We start from the raw sequence: 19981 nt of genomic DNA on the forward strand, positions 1-19981 counted from the left end.
TGAGCAACAATTTAATACAGGAATATCCCACTCCCAATCCCATTACAAAATAATTTGTATTATTATTAAATACAATTATAAAATGACACAACTTTAGCCTGATTGGATCATATCATATTTTTTAAAAGTTTGGACCAAATTGTGAACAACATGCTTTTAAATTAACTTAACAAAAAGTCTGGTCTTGATTTTGATATGTCCTTACCAAAATTGCCCTTATACAAAGTGTCCCTGTTACCTTTGTAACCAACTGCAAACATGAATGTATCTTTGCATAGAGAAAACTTGTGCAATTATTTTGACACCAAATTTGACATAATGCCGTGTAAACCTACAGATAAAATAAATATACTATGGGCATATTAAATACAAAACCATACAATAAGTTTACAACACCACATATTCAAAACAAATTTTTGATTGGTCTTGTATGTCAAACAAGGAATGATAATGTATCATGTTTGGGTATCCAAATAATTGTATCTTGATTTCTCCTTGGCCAATCTTTATGAAATATATGAAATTTCAAAACGGTAAAGAAACTTTTAGGACACCCTACACCTCAAATTTGTCAAAATGCGAGGTTTGTCAAAATGCCTCTTTCATTTTAAACCTCATCATTCCCATTTCATGATGATTGCTCAAATAATACAGACAATACATAACATATCTTCTTCCAAACAAGGTTATTCAATATCACATTTAACTGAACATACATCAATTCATATAAAAATATTATACATCCATCCATAAATCATATATAAATTTAGCATACATTCTTATTTTAGATAAGACGGTCATGCTCCGAAGTCCGATACCCAATTACATACCATGGTATCTATACACATTGTGGATGATATTAAGGCCACAAAAAAATAAAGGTTTGTCTCAAAGCTCACAAGTGGTTTGAAAACAAATGCGAAATGCGATTTTTTTCTTCCTTTTTCTTTGTCCCCCAACTTGGTATTTTTATGGTATTTTAAGAAAAATAATCTGATTTTCGCCAAATTTTCTGGGAAAAATGAAAATTTTTTTTTTAAATAAAAAAATGTCTGCATTTCATTTTTATCAAATCGCACGATTTTACAAATGCGCACGCGAGCTTTGTGACAAACCTTTTTTTTTGGCCTAATCAAAATCAAGACAAAATCTAATACAACTTCCACTGGTCATTGTTGCTGTTGCTGACAACCTATACAACTTCCATAGATCACCCTTGCTGTTGCTGACAATCTATATAGCTTCCATAGGCCATCCTTGCTGTTGCTGATGACTCGCCATCTTCATCTGTTGCCATGTCTTTCTATGTGTCTTCAATGCCATCTAACAACAATAAAATAAGAAACAACGGATAGTATTAATAATACCCTTTTTAAAGAGCTTTTTTAGGACTAGCGGGTCCCCGCTAGATGAGTAAATGGGAGCGTTCACTATAACAGGAAAAATTACTGAACAGGTAGAATCATTGAAAAGGTACATTTTTTATTTATCTAAATCTGTCTCTTCTAACATTTTCTTTTTTAGTTTCCTCTGCTTAGCTTGTGATTTTCTGTTTCCATGTTATTTATTTATTTAACCCAGTTCCCATTATTTTCTAAATCTGTTCTTTCTTACATTTCCCTTTTAGCATCTTTTTTTTATTTGCTGCTTGTGATTTCCCGTTTCCATGTTTTTTATTTAATTCTGTTCTCATTATTTTAGCTTCTTTTTTTCTTACATTTCCTGGATAGTTTCTCTCCTTCATTGTTTCGTTCCCGTTTCATTTAGTTACTTTAACCCGTTGGTCTAATTACTTGTACCTTTTTGTCCTCATTTTAATTTAATTTTTCTTTATAGTACCGCTTCATCCTGTGACCCGTCCATGTACCTTTTTGTCCTTTATTATTTTTCCTTCTTTCCGTATTATCATGTCCACTGGTCTCTGGCTCGCAAATCGTGTGGCTCTGCGCCGTTCTTACGCGTGCATTGGCGTAATCGCGCATTACGCACGCCTGACGCCGACCCAGCTGCAGTAACGCGTAGGCTGGTAACCGATTTTCATAACAAAAACCCAGTTTTTACCCATATTTTCACTGTTTTTGCAGCCAATTCTTGACCGGTTTCAACCAAATTTTCGCATTATCCTCTCGGTATATTCCTCGATCTCCCGTATGAATTTGGCAACATTTGGATCGAAACTGACGGAGCCTTTATACGCATACATAGATAGATAGATACATACATACCAGTGTTGTAGTCGAGGACCTCATGTCCGAGGCCAAGGCCAAGGCCAAGGACTTGGTGTCCGAGGCCAAGGCCAAGGCCAAGGACATGGTGTCCGAGGCCAAGGACAACCCTCCGAGGCCAAGGACTTTTGTCTCCGAGGCCAAGGCCAAGGACCAAGGACTTTCATAATAATGAACCATACTAAACCACGCCCGATCGGGAATCATATTATGCGTCAACATAAGGCAATTTTATATGTACTTTAAATAACGCTGCACAGTAAGCCTATTTATAGAACTTTATAAAATAAACATGCCTAAAATGGACTCTTTATCCTAGTTTCAACCAACAAAACTCAACTTGTTCACTATATCGATTTGTTTCTTAGTCTTATAGGGAACAACCCAAAAGTTCGATGAAGTCCTTTCGCTAGAGCTACCCCCTCCACTCTAACGCAAGTGTCAAATATCGAAAACTCCCAACCTGTATTCATAGGATACAGTGCCGTCGCTATGGTGGATGGGGGTGCGACAATGCTAGGATACTAGTGATCACGTTTATGGAAGAAACAAATATTCTTTTTTATTTCAGTATAGCGAATACCATGATATCGTATATTTCCTTCGTACAAAAAAAATAATTAGGACTTGCTGGATTTTCAAATAAAAAATAATCAGCTGCTTACAAAATTAACTTACAAGTTGCAGGTTGCGAGTACTGTACCGGTACACTATATTGATTTAAAATCATTTGAAGCAACCACTGTAAAATTTCAATATCGTAGGCCTACTTCAGAAAATACTGAAATTTTATATTAAATCCTTAAAAAAAAAATCAATTTTGACCAATGTTTTAACGACTTTTTTACAAACGTAATCTGACTTTTCGACCCCCCTCCCTCCCTAAGGCTGCGATCACATAGAAATATCGATATACGGTATTCACTATCTGAAATACACTTTCGTTCGATCAGGGTGAGTTCACATAGGAGTATACTATGTGAACTCAGCCTGATCGAATGAGCGTATTTCGTATACTTCTATGTGATCGCAGCCTAACGGAAGAACTTTCGCAAATAAGACTTCAACTTTTGGGCTGTTCCCTTATCTAGACAAGTAGATTACAATATAACACACTTATGTGTTTGATCCGCATACCTACCATTTTGATGTCAAAAGCTACACAGTTATGTGGTATATAATAATGTGCGACAAAGCAGTCTAAAATGGACACTGATCTATCTTAAGATCAAACGCAGCAAAATGTAGCTGATGAGATTAACCGAATTATAGATAAAATTCATATGATCACAGTTAGGCCTACCCGGTAATCGAAACATGTCCTACAGTAGCGTCCAATGAGTTTTTTAAAATATCTAAAGAACCTCTTGTGTCTATTCGATATTCCAATTTTAGGAATCATATTGGCTGAGTGGAATTTTAATATAAAACCACATATTTGGCCTCCATATGTGCATGTTTTGCAAAGAGCAAAGATGATAGTTAAGAGTGCACCAAAATATTGACAAACTGTTTTGTATTTCAATCAGGTACAATAAAAAGCTATCCTTGTCATGTTTCTCTAAAAAGTTTTACAGCAGATAGTACTCTTTCACTCTTTAAACATTTGCCTGCATTTTTGATGATTTTGCCTGTCCTTGTCGGGTCCTTGTTGTCGAGGACCAAGGACTTTGGGGGTCCGAGGCCAAGGCCAAGGCCAAGGACTACATGTCCGAGGCCAAGGACTACATGTCCGAGGACCAAGGACTTCAAAATCTGTCCTCGAGGAGTCCTCGAGGCCGAGGACTGTACTCAAGGACTACAACACTGATACATACATACATACATACATACATACAACATTCCCCTATTTATAGTAATATAAACATATGTGACACAATCAAGGGAAATGAGTTGGATGTCCCTAATATTGATTTTGAGATATTGTAAAGAAAGTGTTACAATTCTTTTGTTTTATATTGTTTTCAGCGATAGATAAATTGACGTAACTTCACAAAGAAAGGTTTTATCAACATGGGGTTTTCAGTTTCTGAAAGCACTTAATGTCCTCTTTAGAAACATGTATAAAACTCATTTTCGACCAGGGCCGACATGTGACTCATTCCCCTTGATCATGTCACATATTTTGTTTCCCATAGGTTGTGTGCATTTTGTTTTTGGAGCAATTTTACCACCTTTTGGTTTTGATTTGAGATATCCAGGAAAAAATAATATTTTCAAGCAAAAAATTAATGAAAACATTTTCCTTACAAGCAATATGAAATCAATGAATATCAGTCTATAACTTTCCTAAAACTTACACTTTTCCTATCAAACATACCCTGCACTGATTTGACATTAAATATACACAATTTGAGGCACAGTATTATGTTACCTTTAATCCCGATTCCAAAAATTAAAAAACAAATTAAATAGTCCCAAACAAAAATGTTTGGTAGACTCATAACCGGTGCGATCTTACCTTTCCGATGTTGATTAAGATACTTCTTGCATCGATCCCGAGATGCGGAAAAAACCAATAGTGATTTTGTCCCCCATCAACGAAGAAACAACAAAAACCCCCCGATCCCCCGAGCGGACTCACCCATTCGGTGACGTCACACGATAATCATCCTTATCCGACTTGGGCAGCCCCTACTCGGCCAAACTTGTAGGGGCGGCCGGGGTCCGGATAATCAACATCGGAAATGTAAGATCGCACCGGTTATGAGTCTACCAAACATTTTTGTTTGGGACTAGACTCAGTACACCGGTCGATCTTACCGTTTCCGATGTTGATTAAGATACTTCTTGCATCAACATCTGAAAGATCGATCTAGCAAGTAACCGACGGATGGAGGTACAAGATTGGCCAGCATCTGATAAGGATCGGGAGAGTGGGTAGCATGGTAATCGCGAGGTCAAACTATTTCCCCCCCCTCACGGCCGGAAACAGAAAGACTACGTGAACAGACAAAAACCCTGAACTGAAAGTGCAGTGGTTAAGAATAGAAACACTGGTTCTTACCATGTTGGAATTCTGATTGTAGGCAAAAACACCTGATACCCAACCACCATGTTATCTCCCCAGAACAGCCCTGGTGAACTTATCGCCTCGTCGTTGGTTTACGTTTTTGTAGTAAACCGTGGAAAAGGACGACGGGTTCTTCCAGGACACAGCCTGACAAATCTCTTCAATGGGGACCCCCTATGGTAGGCCCACGAAGATGAGATAGATCTGGTTGAGTGGGCCTTGGGGCGGCGTCTTTTGCCGCCCCGAGTCCACCAACACCTGGACCAGCCACCGTGCCAGAGTCTGTTTAGCGGCTGGACCGTGCGGTTCTGCGTGGGTGATAAATAAGCGGTCATGAGCCCCTCTTAAGGTTTGTGTTCGGCCAAGGTAGTGCTGTAGCGCCCTCACGGGCACCACAACCTGTCTTCGACTATTGATGAACCCTGCCCAATACTGGGTAGGAAGAGGGCGAGTGTCGGAATGTACTTCGCTCATTTTTGCAAGGAAATCCGGGCGAAGAAACAGCGTCGCTCCGTTGTTAGTAATCACGGAGGCTGACTTGAGACTGCGTGCAACTCCGAGCAGCGCCGTCCGAAGCCAACGCCAGAAGAAAGGCCGCCTTAAGAGTGACGTATTTAAGGGTCGCTTTGACAGGGGCTCAAAGGGGACCCTAATATACTCCAAGACTGTGTTGAGGTCCCATGGAGGGACCACCTTCCTTTCCGGCGGGCGCTCGTTGAACATACCGTCGAGAAGAAGACTTAGGGACTCATCTGAATTGATAGTCGACCCGTCCTTCAAATCCCGATGAATCGAGAGAATGGCTGACTTGTAGTTGGCTATCGTTGCCTGCTGAAGTCCTGACCTGAACTTTTCTGTCAGAAAATCTGCCACTAGAGGCACAGGGGCTCTAGTGGGAGATGTATTTCTCTCATCGCACCATGCGTAGTAGGGACCCAAACGCTGACTATACGTACCGAGGGTAGACTCTCGTCGACCCCTGGCGATGAGAGAAGCAGCCTCTGATGAAAAGCCTCCCTCCGCCGCCGTTCCTGATAAGGGCCATGCAGCTAACTGCAGGTGCTCTAGTGGTAGACTTGGTACCTCTCCTCCGGGCATCCGGAGTAGATTTGGTAACTCGGGGAGTACTCGCGGCTGTGCCGCTAGTAGATCCACCATCGGTCGAAACCACAGGTGTTTCGGCCAGAACGGTGCTATCAGAATGACGTTGCAATCCTCCCTCCCGATCTTGGTCACCACCCTTGCGAGCAGTGAGATCGGGGGGAAAGCGTAAGCAGTCATTCCTCCCCAGTCTCCGGACAGAGCGTCCACGGCGAATGCCTGTGGGTCTGCGACCCTTGCGCAATACACCGGCAGCTGATGATTTCGATGAGATGCGAACAAATCTATCGAGGGTGGTACATCACCTCGAAGATCGTCTGGGCGACCTGCGGAGCAAGGGACCATTCTGTAGGTCCCGACACCTTTCCTCGTGACAGATCGTCCGCGAGGATGTTGGTGACTCCCGCTATGTGCATCGCTCTCAACGTAATCTGCCTGGCCTTGCACCACCCTATCAGGCGTGGTGCGTGCAGGCACAACCGTGGTGACCTGGTGCCCCCTTGTCTGTTGAGGTAGGCCACCACGGTTGTGTTGTCTGGTTGGACAACGATATGAGATCCCACGATCACCTTCTCGAAATGCTGGAGAGTTCTCTCCACTGCCCAAAGTTCGAGAAGGTTGATATGGAACTCCGTCTCCGTGGCCGACCATAGGCCCGAGACTGAGTCCCGTGGATGTGGCCCCCCAGCCCAGCTTTGATGCGTCGGTCGTCACTACGTGGCGCTGACCGCTGGTGCAGGAAACCTGACACCTTGAGTCAAATTGGGCTGATGGGTCCACCACCAGAGTTCTCTCGCGCGATCTCCGACATCGAACCGCGAGGGATATTGGGTGACGACTGGGCCTGTAAAAGGCTAGGTGTAGTTGTATAGGCCTCATGTGAAAGCGGCAGTGCAGTGCGAGGTCTACCATACTGGCCATAAGGCCCAAAACCTTCATCCATGCCACAGCGGGTGCCCCTCTGACTCGGCCAAGAGTCGGGCACACCTCGCCATGTTCGTCACCCTCTCGGTGAGGCGCCGCGATCCCTCCTTGAGGTTGATCTGGGCCCCTAAGAATAGTGGTGTCTCGTCGGGACCAAATTGGATTTCTTGGCGTTGATCAGAAATCCCAGGTCCCTTTACCGTCACGGACTACTAACTCCACGAGACACTGTGTCTCCAGTGGGGTGCGTCCGTAAATGAACCAATCGTCCAGGTAGCAACACATGTTGACTCCCCTGCGCTTCAGGTGCGCTGCCACCGCCCTGACCAGGAGTGTAAACACTCTGGGGAGGTGGACAAGCGAATGGCAGGCATCGAAACTGGTAAGTTTGACCCTGTACCTTGAAGCGTAGAAACCTCTGAGCTTGAGGCGCGACCGGAACATGCAGATATGCGTCCGAGAGATCTAGCGATGCCGCCCACATACCCTTGATGGGGCAGGCTAGCACCGGCGAGAGTCTCCATTCTGAACCTCTTGGGCCTGATGAACTCGTTCAACGGCTTGAGGTTCAGAATGGGCCTCAATCGCCGGTCTTCTTTGGAGCCAGAAAAGAAAGTGCTCCAAAACCCCTTGGTGAAAGGGGGGCAGACCGGGACAATCGCTTGCTTCGTGAGAAGCTGAGTGACCTCCGACAGTAGTGCCCGACGCTGGGGGCCGTCTGGCGGCACTACCGTGGACCTCTGAATCGTGCAGGCGCACGAGGGGTGGCTGGTAAATTCCAGCCTGTAACCCCCACTGACCACTGACAATACCCAGGCGCCCGGTGAGATGGCATGCCATCTCTGGGCGTGTCTGCACAGCGGCCGCCCACAGGGGAATCCTGTGGAAGTCCAAACCTGCCGGCATGGACTGTCGACCGCCGTGCCCTCAGGACCGATCTGGTTTGCCACCCTTAGAAGAACGGCTCTTCTTAGGGGCTTGCCATCTGATCCAGCACTACTCTTGCGCTTCCCAGATTTTTTGGGAGGTGCTGGAGTAGCCTCGGGCTCGGGTGTAGTCTGTGGTGCGCGTCCTGCTGAAGCCGGAGCTGGCGCTGAAGAACGCTTAGAAGACTTCTTCTTCTTGTGCTTCTTCTTCGCCTTACTGCCCTTCCCCTTGGTCAGGGCAGCCTCTGACTTCTTCAGAGTGCTCTCATTGGTGGCCTTCTTTGCCCGGTCCTCCACCGTGCGCAAAAGGCCTGTCCAAAGAGTAGCCCCTGTCCCACCGAGTCTGACTTCTTCATTGCTTCAGCAAAGTCGGAGCCGTAAGTTGACTGGAGGGACAGACAGGCATTCTCCGGCGGGCGAGATGACATCCTGCCCATAGAACTCTCGTTGAGGTTAGCTGTTAGCACCGCTAACAGATTAACCTCAAGGAAGAGTTCCGGCGTTGCCCGTGGTCGCTCGCTACCTTCCTACCGAGGTGCTCGGCAAGCGTGGTAGCGACGCTAGAGACTCTGATAAGCGGCGTGCTCGCTTATCGATGAGCTTTAGCTCCTCCTCCCACTGGGGGAGAACGACCCGTGCGCCTTGGCCGCTAGCGGCAGGCGCTATAACGTCTGGATCCATGTCAGGGACCCTGAGGTAGGTTTCGTAGTCCTCCTGCGAAACACGCAGTGGAAGCGTGCAAGCACGCGGCGTCAAGCTCCAGCGAGCCTGACAGCCCCACTGAAACCTACCCTTGAGGTCCGCCGGGAATGCAAGTGCGGGCGACCCTTGTGTGGGCCGCTAGCTGGGCATCCTACTGAAAAAGATGCCCTGGTCCTCCTGAACGGACTCCTCCTGAGAGAAAGCCAGGCCCAAACCTTGGGCCACACGGCTCATCACCTCAGCGGTGTCCGCAGGCAGACCATTGCTAGCGAGTTCCTCACGGGGAAGCGGGGGAAGGATACCTGAAGCTAGCTGCACAGCCTCATCAGACTGTGAGTCGCTACTGGTTTCATCTTCCGACTCCTTTCCCTCGCCTTCAGACTCTGACTCACTCTCTGATGAGGAAGAGATCTGACAACGGGCATCTGAAGGTGGACAGGGAGGTGTCGCCACCGTGTGGCTAGCCAACTGAACACCAGCAGAAGAGGGAGTACTCCCGCCAGACCCCGAGATGCTAGCTATAGCACCCGGGATCCGCACGCTCTCGCTGCTGTCGCCCTAGCCATAGCAGCGTGCGGCCTACCCTGAGCTGTATCAGGGTTAGCCACTCGCCGCCCAGCCTGGGTAACAGCTGGTGGTACTGCTTGCCCAACGCTAGGCGGCACTTGCCACGGTGCTGAACCGTGGAAGAAACCACCCTGCGGCGGATACCACGGGGCATACCCTGTCGGTAGCTGACCCTGAAAGGATCCGCCACCAGGGAAACCCCATGGAACGGCAGTACCAGTACCGCCTCCCCCCCCCCTGTTGCCACAGAGACTGTGGTAACCAGGACGAAGTACTGCGGTACCTGCGTGGTTGTAGCGTGGTGCCCGGTAGGGCTCCCGGCTGCGTACCACTGTACCCATGCCTCACAGCGTGCCCCGCTAGAGGATCAAGCCGTGTGTATGGGTACCCCGCTATACTGGCTGTCCCTTGGCTAAAAGGAGCTTGCCTAGTATCACGGGTAGCTGAGCGTGTATACCCTCGATCAGTCACCTCGCTACCTGAATAGGCAGTATCAATCAATGGAGCCATGCTCCGCTGAATAGATAGTGATCGATCATAAGAGGGTGTCGACCCATTGACTGTAATGGATCACCCACGCTCTGCTGGCTCTCGAGGACATAAGTGGGTTGTTGATCAGCCAGGCTGTTCAAACTACCTACCCTAACCTCTTGAGCCTCGCCCAAGGTCGCTGTGTGTGGCGGACCACTCACGGCAGCTATGGGCGCGTGCATAGTGGCTACCACTGAAGTCGAGCCGTGCTTCGTCTCGGTAGCTGCCACCGTTTGCACTTGGGTCGCTGTCCCGTGAGAGACTGCGAGCCCAACCCCGGTATAGCCGCTAGCCAGTCCCGGAGGACAGCCGGCAGCCATTCCAAGGCCCAGGGCATCACTCGGCGGTCCCGCCATGGAACGCTGCCGTGTGACAACCCCAGTTGGTTCTGCTAAGACTACACCCGAAGCGTTAGCCCTGGTATCGTCTCTGCTAAACCCATGCACGTTTTCATTACGACCCTTGCGGGGAGCGAAAGCGTGCTGCGTGCCGTGGATCAACCCAGGCAAGCCGGGTTCCACTGGCACGCTGCGTGCTACAGACCGGCGAGGCAAGCCGGAGGTCCGTTTGCACGCTGTATGCTAGGATTCAACCCAGGCAAGCCCGGGTACCCTTGGCATACTGTCCGTCGCCGGCTACTTCGCTGGTGCTAGACCCGCTCGTTCGCCAGCAATAGACGGGTGTCCACCTGCAAGAAACCCGCTAGAGATCTCACTGGTAGACTGGTCCTCGCCTGTTAGGGCAAGTACCGCCCTGCTGCCTGCTACTAGCTTAGACGCGTTAAGTCAGTGCTTTTACGCTGGCTGCTAGGCCTTCGGGCTCGCTAGCAGTCCCGGAGGGTCCGCCTGCTTGCCGGGACCGGAGCCCCAGAGGTTACCTTAGCGTGGCCCTTGCCGGCCGCGCTAGTACCTACCATATCAATCTTACCTGTAGGCTTCTGTTTCTTAGTCTTCGTCTTCTGTCTGTGTCGAAGACCCACACGAGCGCTACTTTCTAAATCCTCGAAGTGGATGTCCGATAAGCCTATGCAAAAGGAAGCACACTTATTTGATTTAGAGCAATCCCTGTGGGTGTAGCAGAGTGGATGCGGGTCCCACTCTGCCACAAGGGAAGGGCATGATTGACAAGGCCTGGACATCGTGGTAATCGGGGAGCGTACAGCACTACCCCCCCGAACACAAGCTCAAGCCCAATAAACAGACCCACACGCACAGTGGCTGTCGCTGATGTAGTGGTATGATATAAAAATATATGTACAAAGGGATGAAAAACTGAAAACCTTTTGGTACAGATTTGTCAGGCTGGTCCTTCGAAACCCACGAACTCTTAGCAGTAACTCGTCATCAGAGCGTACTGAAAGATATAACGATAGAGCACACCATAAACATAGCGATAATCACTCACCATACATGTATACACAGTACTGTACAAACATCTATTGTAACTTACTAGTCTGCTATAGTTGTTTTACGTGAGAACAAAAATAAAATGGCGTCCTAAGAGCGGCCATTTTGAAAATGTGTCCCGTGTATCTGACGGAAACACTCATACAAGCTAAGTTTTTGGATCGTTTTTGCCACTTTTCTAGCCGAAAAATGTCGTCAAAACTATCTCCCTAGCGTACTATACTGGTTGGTTTTTACCTCAGGTGTAACAAACAAACTGTATATCTCGTCCTTTGGTTCGTAATGATACTTAGCGTTGGTAAAGAAAAATCCACACGTCTATCTCATCTAGAAACCAAGGAGGATAAGGGATGATTATCGTGGGTGACGTCACCGAATGGGTGAGTCCAGTCGGGGGATCGGGGGGTTTTGTTATTTATTCATTTATGTGGGACAAAATGACTATTGGTTTTTTCCGCATCTCGGGATCGATGCAAGAAGTATCTTAATCAACATCGGAAACGGTAAGATCGACCGGTGTACTGAGTCATAAAAAACTGCTTGACATTTCGGTTTTCAGACTACCTACAGTAGACAAACTTGTTTTTGTTTGTTAGCTTTAGTTAAGGTCAATGCATGCTAGAGCAATGGTCACACAGGAAAGCACCCATCTCTCTTTCCTCGGCATTTGTGCCACACCTCTTACTAGTGTAACTGGCTATATATGGGTTGATTGTAATTTCTCCTGCAAAACAAGTTTTACACCTCAAAAACAAAAACCACAAAAACTAGCAATAGTTATTAAAAACTTGTACACCCCGCCCACCCCATCCCTGTAACCTTTTTCTCATTCCAAATAAGAGCTTCAATAAATTTTCCAACTTCCTTTTATTTCCTGTTTCTTTTTATTTACTTTTTACCAAATTTGGGACATTACTGGTTCTTGGGCCTTGGCCCATCTGGCCTTACTTGAAAATTGCCTAAAAATTTATTCTGTTATGTAAATGAAAAATTTTCTTACATCGGCAATTTCTACTTTTCTCTCCCAGCTCTTGACGGTTTTTGATAGCTCATAGAGCTCTGCTTTTTCCTTGACATATTCCACTACTTCTGGCACCCTATAATCATCCAGCTGTTGTCTCAGTCTTCTGTTAGCTTCCTCTGCTTTAATTCTTTCCTGATAAGAGAAAAATAATATGTTTCAATCAGTGCTATCTTGGTGTGCTCTTTTTAAGAGCGGATTGGGACAGAGAAGATATCTTACTCTTCCCAGAATCCTTTGCAACATGACACATCACCTCAGTTCATCAAATGACACTCTATTACTTCGTACAGGTTCCATTTGTTTTCAAGTTCAGAATAGACTTGCTAAACATGGGTAGATAGTCATGAAATAAACATAATTTGTAAGCTCTGGATGTGCTCTGTTTATTGAGGTACCTTTAACCACTATCAACCCATGTTGCACTGGATAGTAAATCAGTGCAGAAAATTGAACTGGAAGCAATGCATTATGGGAAGTGTAAGATATCTTCTTTTGGGTAAGGAGGGGGAGTGGTGGGTGAAGGATTGTGAATGTAACGATAACCCAAACAATGCTGACAAGATTATTCACAGGAATTTTGGGACTGCACTTTGGAAGTGAGGAGGATGTTGGGGCAGGAGTTCATAAATAGGGTCTTTTGGTAAGAGCTTTTTCAGTGACGGAGAGAGGGGAGAGATAGAAAAGGAGAAAGGGATGATTGCCCAGCAAACACACAAATGTTTTAAAATATCTCTTAAAAGCGTTTTGGTTTTGGTCAACACGTTTTAATAACATCGAAATGTCGGGTTATATAAAGATCATGAAAAAACAGTTCAACAACAAACAACATTTAAAATGTTGTTAAAATGTAATGCAAATTATTCATGTTTTCAGTGTCAAATTTGAAAAAAATTGTCAAATCCTAGCTACAACCATGACAGTGTGCAGCCACTCCCAGACATCAGATGTTTTCTTGCCAACCATTCAACTTACCTGTTCTACTGTCTCTGTCTCCTGGTCTATTTTCACCAGCAGTTCATTTCTGGACGAAATCTCACTCTTTAGGCGATCTGATTCTAACGTAAGTGTTTGTAGCTTTTTCTGAAAAAAAAATACACATTTTTTTTAAATGATAACGTCAGATTATTGCAATGGCTTGCTGGACATGGAAGACACTGTACAGCTTATTTGATTTAATTTGGGAGAATCCAACATTCCAACACTATTACCCAGTGAATAACTAGGATATTGAAGCCAGATTTCATAGGCTTGCTGCTAATCAGCTCACCACAGTGCAAGAAACCCATTCCAATAATATTGGTCACACTTTTATCCAAATGTGAATTCTCACCTGTGGAGACCTCATATACATGTATAAGAAGTGACATTTCAACCAAAAAGTTGTTCCTCTTCCAAAACTGGCGGTCTTTTTGATAACATGTAACATGTTACATTGAGTCTGTTGGTGATTGGATCTAAATGCCTGGTCTAAATGACAGGCAGATCTTTACTATGAAACACTATTCTTATTTTTATTAAAATAACAACAACAACCAGGAAAGATGAGGTCATTGGGTGATAAGTTTAACGTTAAATAAAGAAAGGATTTTCAGCAACAGATTCTTAAAGTATGAGTTCTTTTCGGGTGACAGCGGACTTAAAATAGGGGTCTTTTTGGTGGTACTTGGCATACTTCCATACTACATGAGTGCCCCCCCCCCTCCTCAGGTTTCTACCCACATTGGGTTATTATTCCATTTGGAATCCACACTACCCCTGTGGAAGATTTTGGAAATATCTTCCACAGGGGGAGTATGTTTTCAAATGTAATTGGTCAGGATTTACCTATATCTTCCACAACTGAGTGAGTATTTCAAATGGAAGTTACCCATCTCCCTGTTCTATTCAACACTCATACTCCCTCTGTGGAAGACCTTAGCTAAATCTTCCACATGGGGAGTGTGGATTTTAAATGAATAGTCCATTTCTTACCTTGTAAGCATTTAATACTTGAAGTGTATTTCCTGCCATCAATTTTAATCTCAGTAAGTCCTGATTCCTTTCATCAATCTTTTCTAGATACTGGCTATTCTCTATTTTTAATTGCTGGAAGTCAACTTCATGAAGCACCTCTCCCATCTCTTCTTTCTGTTACAGATAAAAAAGATTACAACAGATTTTGGTTTGACTTCTTTGTTGCATCAACAGCAAACAAAAATTTACAAGGATTTAAAAACTTACACAATGAAACATTTATATAATGAAAGTACATTAAAGCAGATATGCAAGAGGATTACCCTTTATAAGTCTTTAAAAGGTTTATTTCCAAAGGAGTCCTTTGATACAATAAAATACATTATAAAGTACTATGTGTACAAGCATCCATTGTTGCCAGTACATTAACATATAAAATGCAGAGGAACAAGAACCAAAAATGTATAGAAGTTGGAAAATTTTGATAGCCAAAAGTTACTACCAAAGCCCACAGAAGCAGGACTTTTTTTTTTGGTGGGGGGGTGCAGATTTTGAACAATTTAACATTTTTTCAAAGGGAGGGTGGCAATTTGGTAAAAAGTGTGGACCTTCTTCCCAAGAAGTTTTTTGACCAAAAAAGCATTAAAACCTGATTTTTTTTGCTAGCTACTCACACAAATTGGGATGTTTTGGAACTTTTTTTTGAGCTTCAATTTCTAGACCCAAATATTTAACTGAAGTAATAGCTTGAATGGTTTGCTAGTAAAGCAGGTTATTGAGTAATTCTCAAATTTCTTTAGTTTTTGCTCAAGTATCTTGAAACAGTTTCAATTTGTTTGTATAAGGACAATGAGTCATTTACTGCAGCTGTTTAAATTTTTGCTGCGAAGTTTACCAATTTATTATTATTTGTTTTGTTTTTTGTTTTTTTTATCTTTCGACAGCCATCATACTGAGTTGAGCAGGGTTCCTGTTTTTGCACGTCATTGCGTTCAGACGCGTCTATGTCACAAATTTGGATGCACCGCCAATCTTTCTGCATGTGTATCTTGCGTCTGTGTGTGCAAATAATGTTTCACACTCGGAAGTGATTGACTTGACTTAACCCGGGGACTTAACTCCATTCAAAAATCTACCATATTTCATGTGTAAAATCTTTAAAAAATTGTGCTATTTTTTCAGCATTATTTTACATCTTAGAATACAAAATAAAACCTGATATTGACCCTCCCTCTAATAAAAAATAAAAGAAGGAGATTAGAAACCAAGAAAGTAATATTACCTGTTTGAGCTGTAAATGGAGTTTCTTTTTCTGAACTTTCAGTGTAGAATTTTTCAGTCTTAATTTCTCAATCAATGCATCTCTGGCTCTATGTTTGTCCTCAAAGTATCGGATGATTTTTTCGCCTACAACCTTTCCTGAGCGCTGATTGACAGCTCCTTTTAAGATGTCCCTTTCAAACTCGTAAGAGGATTTCTTCAGTTCAGATAATCTCACATCTGCTTCCTCCATTCCTGCCTAAAGAGGGATAGAAAGAGAGAAAAAAGCACAAAGATATTTTATTACATGTTGAAGAAGTAGAGCTTACTGAGCTGTACTTAGTGGCAAAAAAGTTTAGTACCGTATCCAATATTAAATTTGGGAAGAAGACCTAACATTCAAGATTTCAAATGTAAACAAAATCTTGATCACTGTCAATCACTATCTCGCTTTTTTAGAAACTTCACAAGCAGTGACTATAAAAATGTTGCTTTATGCCATAAAAGTTTGCCGAATTCCGTGAAATGAAGTACCGTACTACTTTGGAAAAGTGCAGAATTCAACAGTCACCACCAGACTAGTACAAAAGCTGTGTGTTACTTTAAATAAAAAATTGTGTTTTTGTCTTTGCCTATCAATCACCTTTTATACAAACTTTAACTTAACCCCATGAGAAGGTAGTGCTCAGGGGGTTATGTAATGGAATTCAACCAATCCTCTGTCTGATTTTCAAATTCTACCAATCTTACCTTGTATGTGTCTATGATCTTCTCAGATTCTTCTTTCAGCTTTCCGATATCGTCTCTGAGCTCCTCAATCTCTCGCTGTGCAATATCACATTTCTGCTCTGCTGTCAGTTTCAAATGCCTATCCACACCGCTCCCCTTTGACTTGGACCTCTTACGCATGATCCGTGTGTCGTGGGTGGATTGACTAGGGGCGGGTGTTGTGTGCAACGTGGCTGCACCTGGTCCACCAATATTGGGCTCCACACGCTTGAGGTACTTATCAAACATGATGGTTTCATTCTTTAGGATTTCATTGCCTTGACTGGAACATGAAAAAGAAAGTAAAACAGTTAACATAACAAGGACATAAATGTGAAAATACTAAGCACTGTCCTTCCTTGAAATCATCTTGAAAAGAGGACCCTTAAGGGGTACTACACCCTCGATAAATTTGTGTCTATTTTTGCATTTTTCTCAAAACTAATAACACAGTGGTAACAAAAGTTATGTATATTATAGGGCAAGGAATCCAATTATTACACTGGAATTTCAGTGACCCATGACAAGCGGTTTGTTATTTATGATCAGAAATAAGGTACCGCTAGGATGTACCTCGTTTCCTATCATATTATACTGAACAGCTCGTCTTGAGTCACTGAAATTTCAGTGTAGTAATTGGATTCCTTGCCCCAATAATATACGTAACTTTTGTTACCAGTGTGTAATTATTTTTTGAGAAAAATGCAAAAATAGTCACAAATTTACCACATGGGTGTAGTACCCCCTTAACACTGATCAATGTTGTGGATAAAAGATTAATTGTTGGTCTGTATGTGACATTACAGGAGCCACAGATCATATTCGTCTCAGGTGAAAAGGGAGTACCGTATTCATTCCAATAAGCGCCCATGCCCCAATAAGCGCCCACCCAGGGTATTTTCAATTTACTAAAGGGTAGGGGCCTATCATCAATGTTGAAGTGACAGATAGACGTTGATACAGTGAAATAGCTGGAGGACTAGAAGTCCTGTGTAAACTTCCAATACATTTTTTACATCAGAAAAGCTACTAGAACGTCTCAGGACCCATTTATAACTTACATAAATTTGTCTCTAATAAACGTCCCCAACCAAAAAATTAGGTAAACTAGGTAAAAAATAAGCGCCCACCCAAAATGGCTTTGTTAAGCGCCCTGGGCGCTTATTAGAATGAATACGGTACCTCGTATTGGACAAACCACTTTATTTTAAAGCTCCCCTGAACGATGGTGGATTAATTTTTTTATCCTGGCAATAGGAGTAGCAAAACAATGTACAAAACAAGTAGACAATGCTCCATACAAATAGCATGATAGTGGCCTGAAGATCTTAAATTAGTACTCCTCACAGTACTCGTTTTGAAGTGGTTTGTCAAGAGCTGGTCGTTTTGAAGTGGTTTTGAAGTGGATTGTATTTCTAAATACATGTATAAAGGAGAGACAAAAGATAATTCCTCATACATGGAATTAAAAACGAGCTGCTTTGTCCAATACAAGAAACTTTTTTTCACGGTAAATGGGGACCCTAAACGAAAACCTTGTGATTGTGGGTGAAGTCACTACCCTTTGCTGTGAATTTCTGCTAGTCTGCACTGCTGAGCTAAAAATATTAAAACAAAAAAAAAAAGGGCGATTTCCTGATGTAAATCAAAAAAAAACCTCTGAAATTTTAAATTACAGGGGCGATTTTTAATAGAAAATAGCCCCCATTTTTTGTGACTTTTTCAGGAAATAATATTATTTTGTCATTTTTTTAAAAATCAAGACTTGTGCATTTTTTGGCTTCCAAAATCGTGTTTTCCTCCTGCGCTAATGTGCTCAAGATAATTAAATGTAGTGTTTACATCTTACTTTCTGTTTTTAAGTACAGTAGATTAAAATCACCCCAATTTGTGTGATTATCAGTCTACACTTAATCAATTTAACCCATACCTGCGTAAAATAGCCCTAATGAATTGTCCCTTAGAACCCTGCTGTTTCAACCTACTATCCCGTTGTTTTTCATTCCCAACCCTCAAAATGGATTGTGATGGCTGTCTATGACCCAAATCAAAATTCCTGTACAAATGAAAAGCACTGTTCAGTAAAATGTAGGCCCTTACTGTACATAACAGTTTTTAAATATGCAATAATAATTTAATTGAATGGCTCTGAGTGGATACAAGAATATAATTGTTGCTAATATTTTTTTCAGTTCCAGCCAATTTTCTCTGCATAGAAAATACCAATTTGTGTTTTCTTTTGTAATTATTCAGAGTGTTTTTAATTGTTTTCACCAAGACATACGGTATTTATTTTATGGCATATGTATTGTTTTGGGATTTCTCTCAAGTGCAAAAAGTAGTGTGCCCTTCGTGTCAGAGGGTACGAGATGGAACAGCCAAATCCTGGCAAAAACAACCAATGCGAGGAAGCGCAGGGTCAGAATTTCATTTTGCACATGTGCAGTGCATTTTGGGGAATCATTTGCATGTTTGATTCTTGAAAATCAACTTCTGTGATGTGTAAAACTACAATGTTTGTAAGAATCAACTTACGCAAATCTGTTTACGAGAATCTTTGGGAGAATTGATTCTAAGATTCTTGTTGAAATTCTGACCCTGAAGCGGTCCATCGCAAGTAACATCATGCAGCTGGACCGAAAAAGTCGCAAATGCAAAATCGGAATCAAATGAACTAATTTTGGAATAGGCCGGGACGGAGCTAAAGTTTGTTCGGCTCATATAAGGTGGAAATTATTAGGCTTTTGTTACTGCGTGCGTCAATAAAGTCCCAACTCACGCTCGCGTAAATTCACATTTATAAGCGTGCGATAGTCACGCATTACGCAATGCACAACTAGCGTAAGCATTGTGCCCAACTGCGTGCATGCCATTCTATATCAATACACATTGTTATGAGTCTTATTTTTTCCACCTTATAAACAACTTGCGCAGATCCATCAAATTAGCTCACTGGACCCACGGGACTGGACCGTGCGCAATGCACTGCGCATCGCAAGCGTTACCCAAAGCCGTGGGCGTTGTACGCTTGACGCAATTGTCATTGCATGCCGATTGAGCTCTCAGGATCGTGAAATTATTATTTGATTATTCACAATGTAGGCCCTAATTCTGCAGGCTAGCATTTTCATACTTAAAAATGTAGTAAAACAGATGCGGGCTAGCCTAGAATACTCCTAAGTTATTAAATTAATTGTTAAATTTAGGTGAATAATGAGAACAATTATATTAAAGTTTACTGCCAGCTTTCTGTGTGACACATTTAATGTATATTCCTGTCACTCATTCAATAAACTGGGGGTGTGTGTGTGGCAGTGGAGTGCCAGTCAATGAGTGTTGTCACAAATGGTGAAGTACTTACGACAAATCCTCCCACAAGTTCTGGAGTTCCTCATCCGTCTTATCGTTCATCATGGGCTCATCACCAGCAACGGAAGACGCAGCAATACTCTCAGAATCTGCCATGGTCAGATGGTGGTTACTACTCTTATTTTGGCAAGTTTTGTAGCTTCCAAAAGTTCCACCTCTGCTCTGCTAAATTTTACTTGGCGTTCGTTTCCATAACATTATAATGCATTATG

The 19981-nt window shown here is 43.2% G+C and overlaps 1 protein-coding gene across 1 annotated transcript; it reads right to left on the bottom strand.

The window, feature by feature from the left end:
- Positions 1-1043: 1043 nt before the first annotated feature.
- On the bottom strand, positions 1044-19963 carry LOC140136121 (cilia- and flagella-associated protein 263-like). Its single transcript, XM_072157827.1, has 7 exons — positions 19762-19963; positions 16383-16683; positions 15655-15891; positions 14391-14546; positions 13392-13499; positions 12396-12551; positions 1044-1323 (listed from the first exon to the last, which is right to left on the bottom strand). Exons 1-7 carry the CDS (start codon positions 19863-19865, stop codon positions 1234-1236), a joined length of 1152 nt encoding a protein of 383 aa, XP_072013928.1. The 5' UTR covers positions 19866-19963; the 3' UTR covers positions 1044-1233.
- Between the last annotated feature and the right edge of the window lie 18 nt (positions 19964-19981).

This window comes from Amphiura filiformis, chromosome 16, assembly GCF_039555335.1.
Source record: "Amphiura filiformis chromosome 16, Afil_fr2py, whole genome shotgun sequence".
NCBI lineage: Eukaryota > Metazoa > Echinodermata > Ophiuroidea > Amphilepidida > Amphiuridae > Amphiura > Amphiura filiformis.

What these genes read in the sequence shown, in the direction of transcription:
- LOC140136121 (XM_072157827.1), bottom strand. Translation starts at nt 19,865, where the DNA reads ATGGCAGATTCTGAGAGTATTGCTGCGTCTTCCGTTGCTGGTGATGAG. An exon ending in AGATCATAGACACATACAAG is followed by an intron (nt 15,892 to 16,382) that starts GTAAGATTGGTA and finishes ATCCCTCTTTAG; the next exon opens with GCAGGAATGGAGGAAGCAGA. An exon ending in AAGTATTAAATGCTTACAAG is followed by an intron (nt 13,500 to 14,390) that starts GTAAGAAATGGA and finishes TTTTTTTTTCAG; the next exon opens with AAAAAGCTACAAACACTTAC.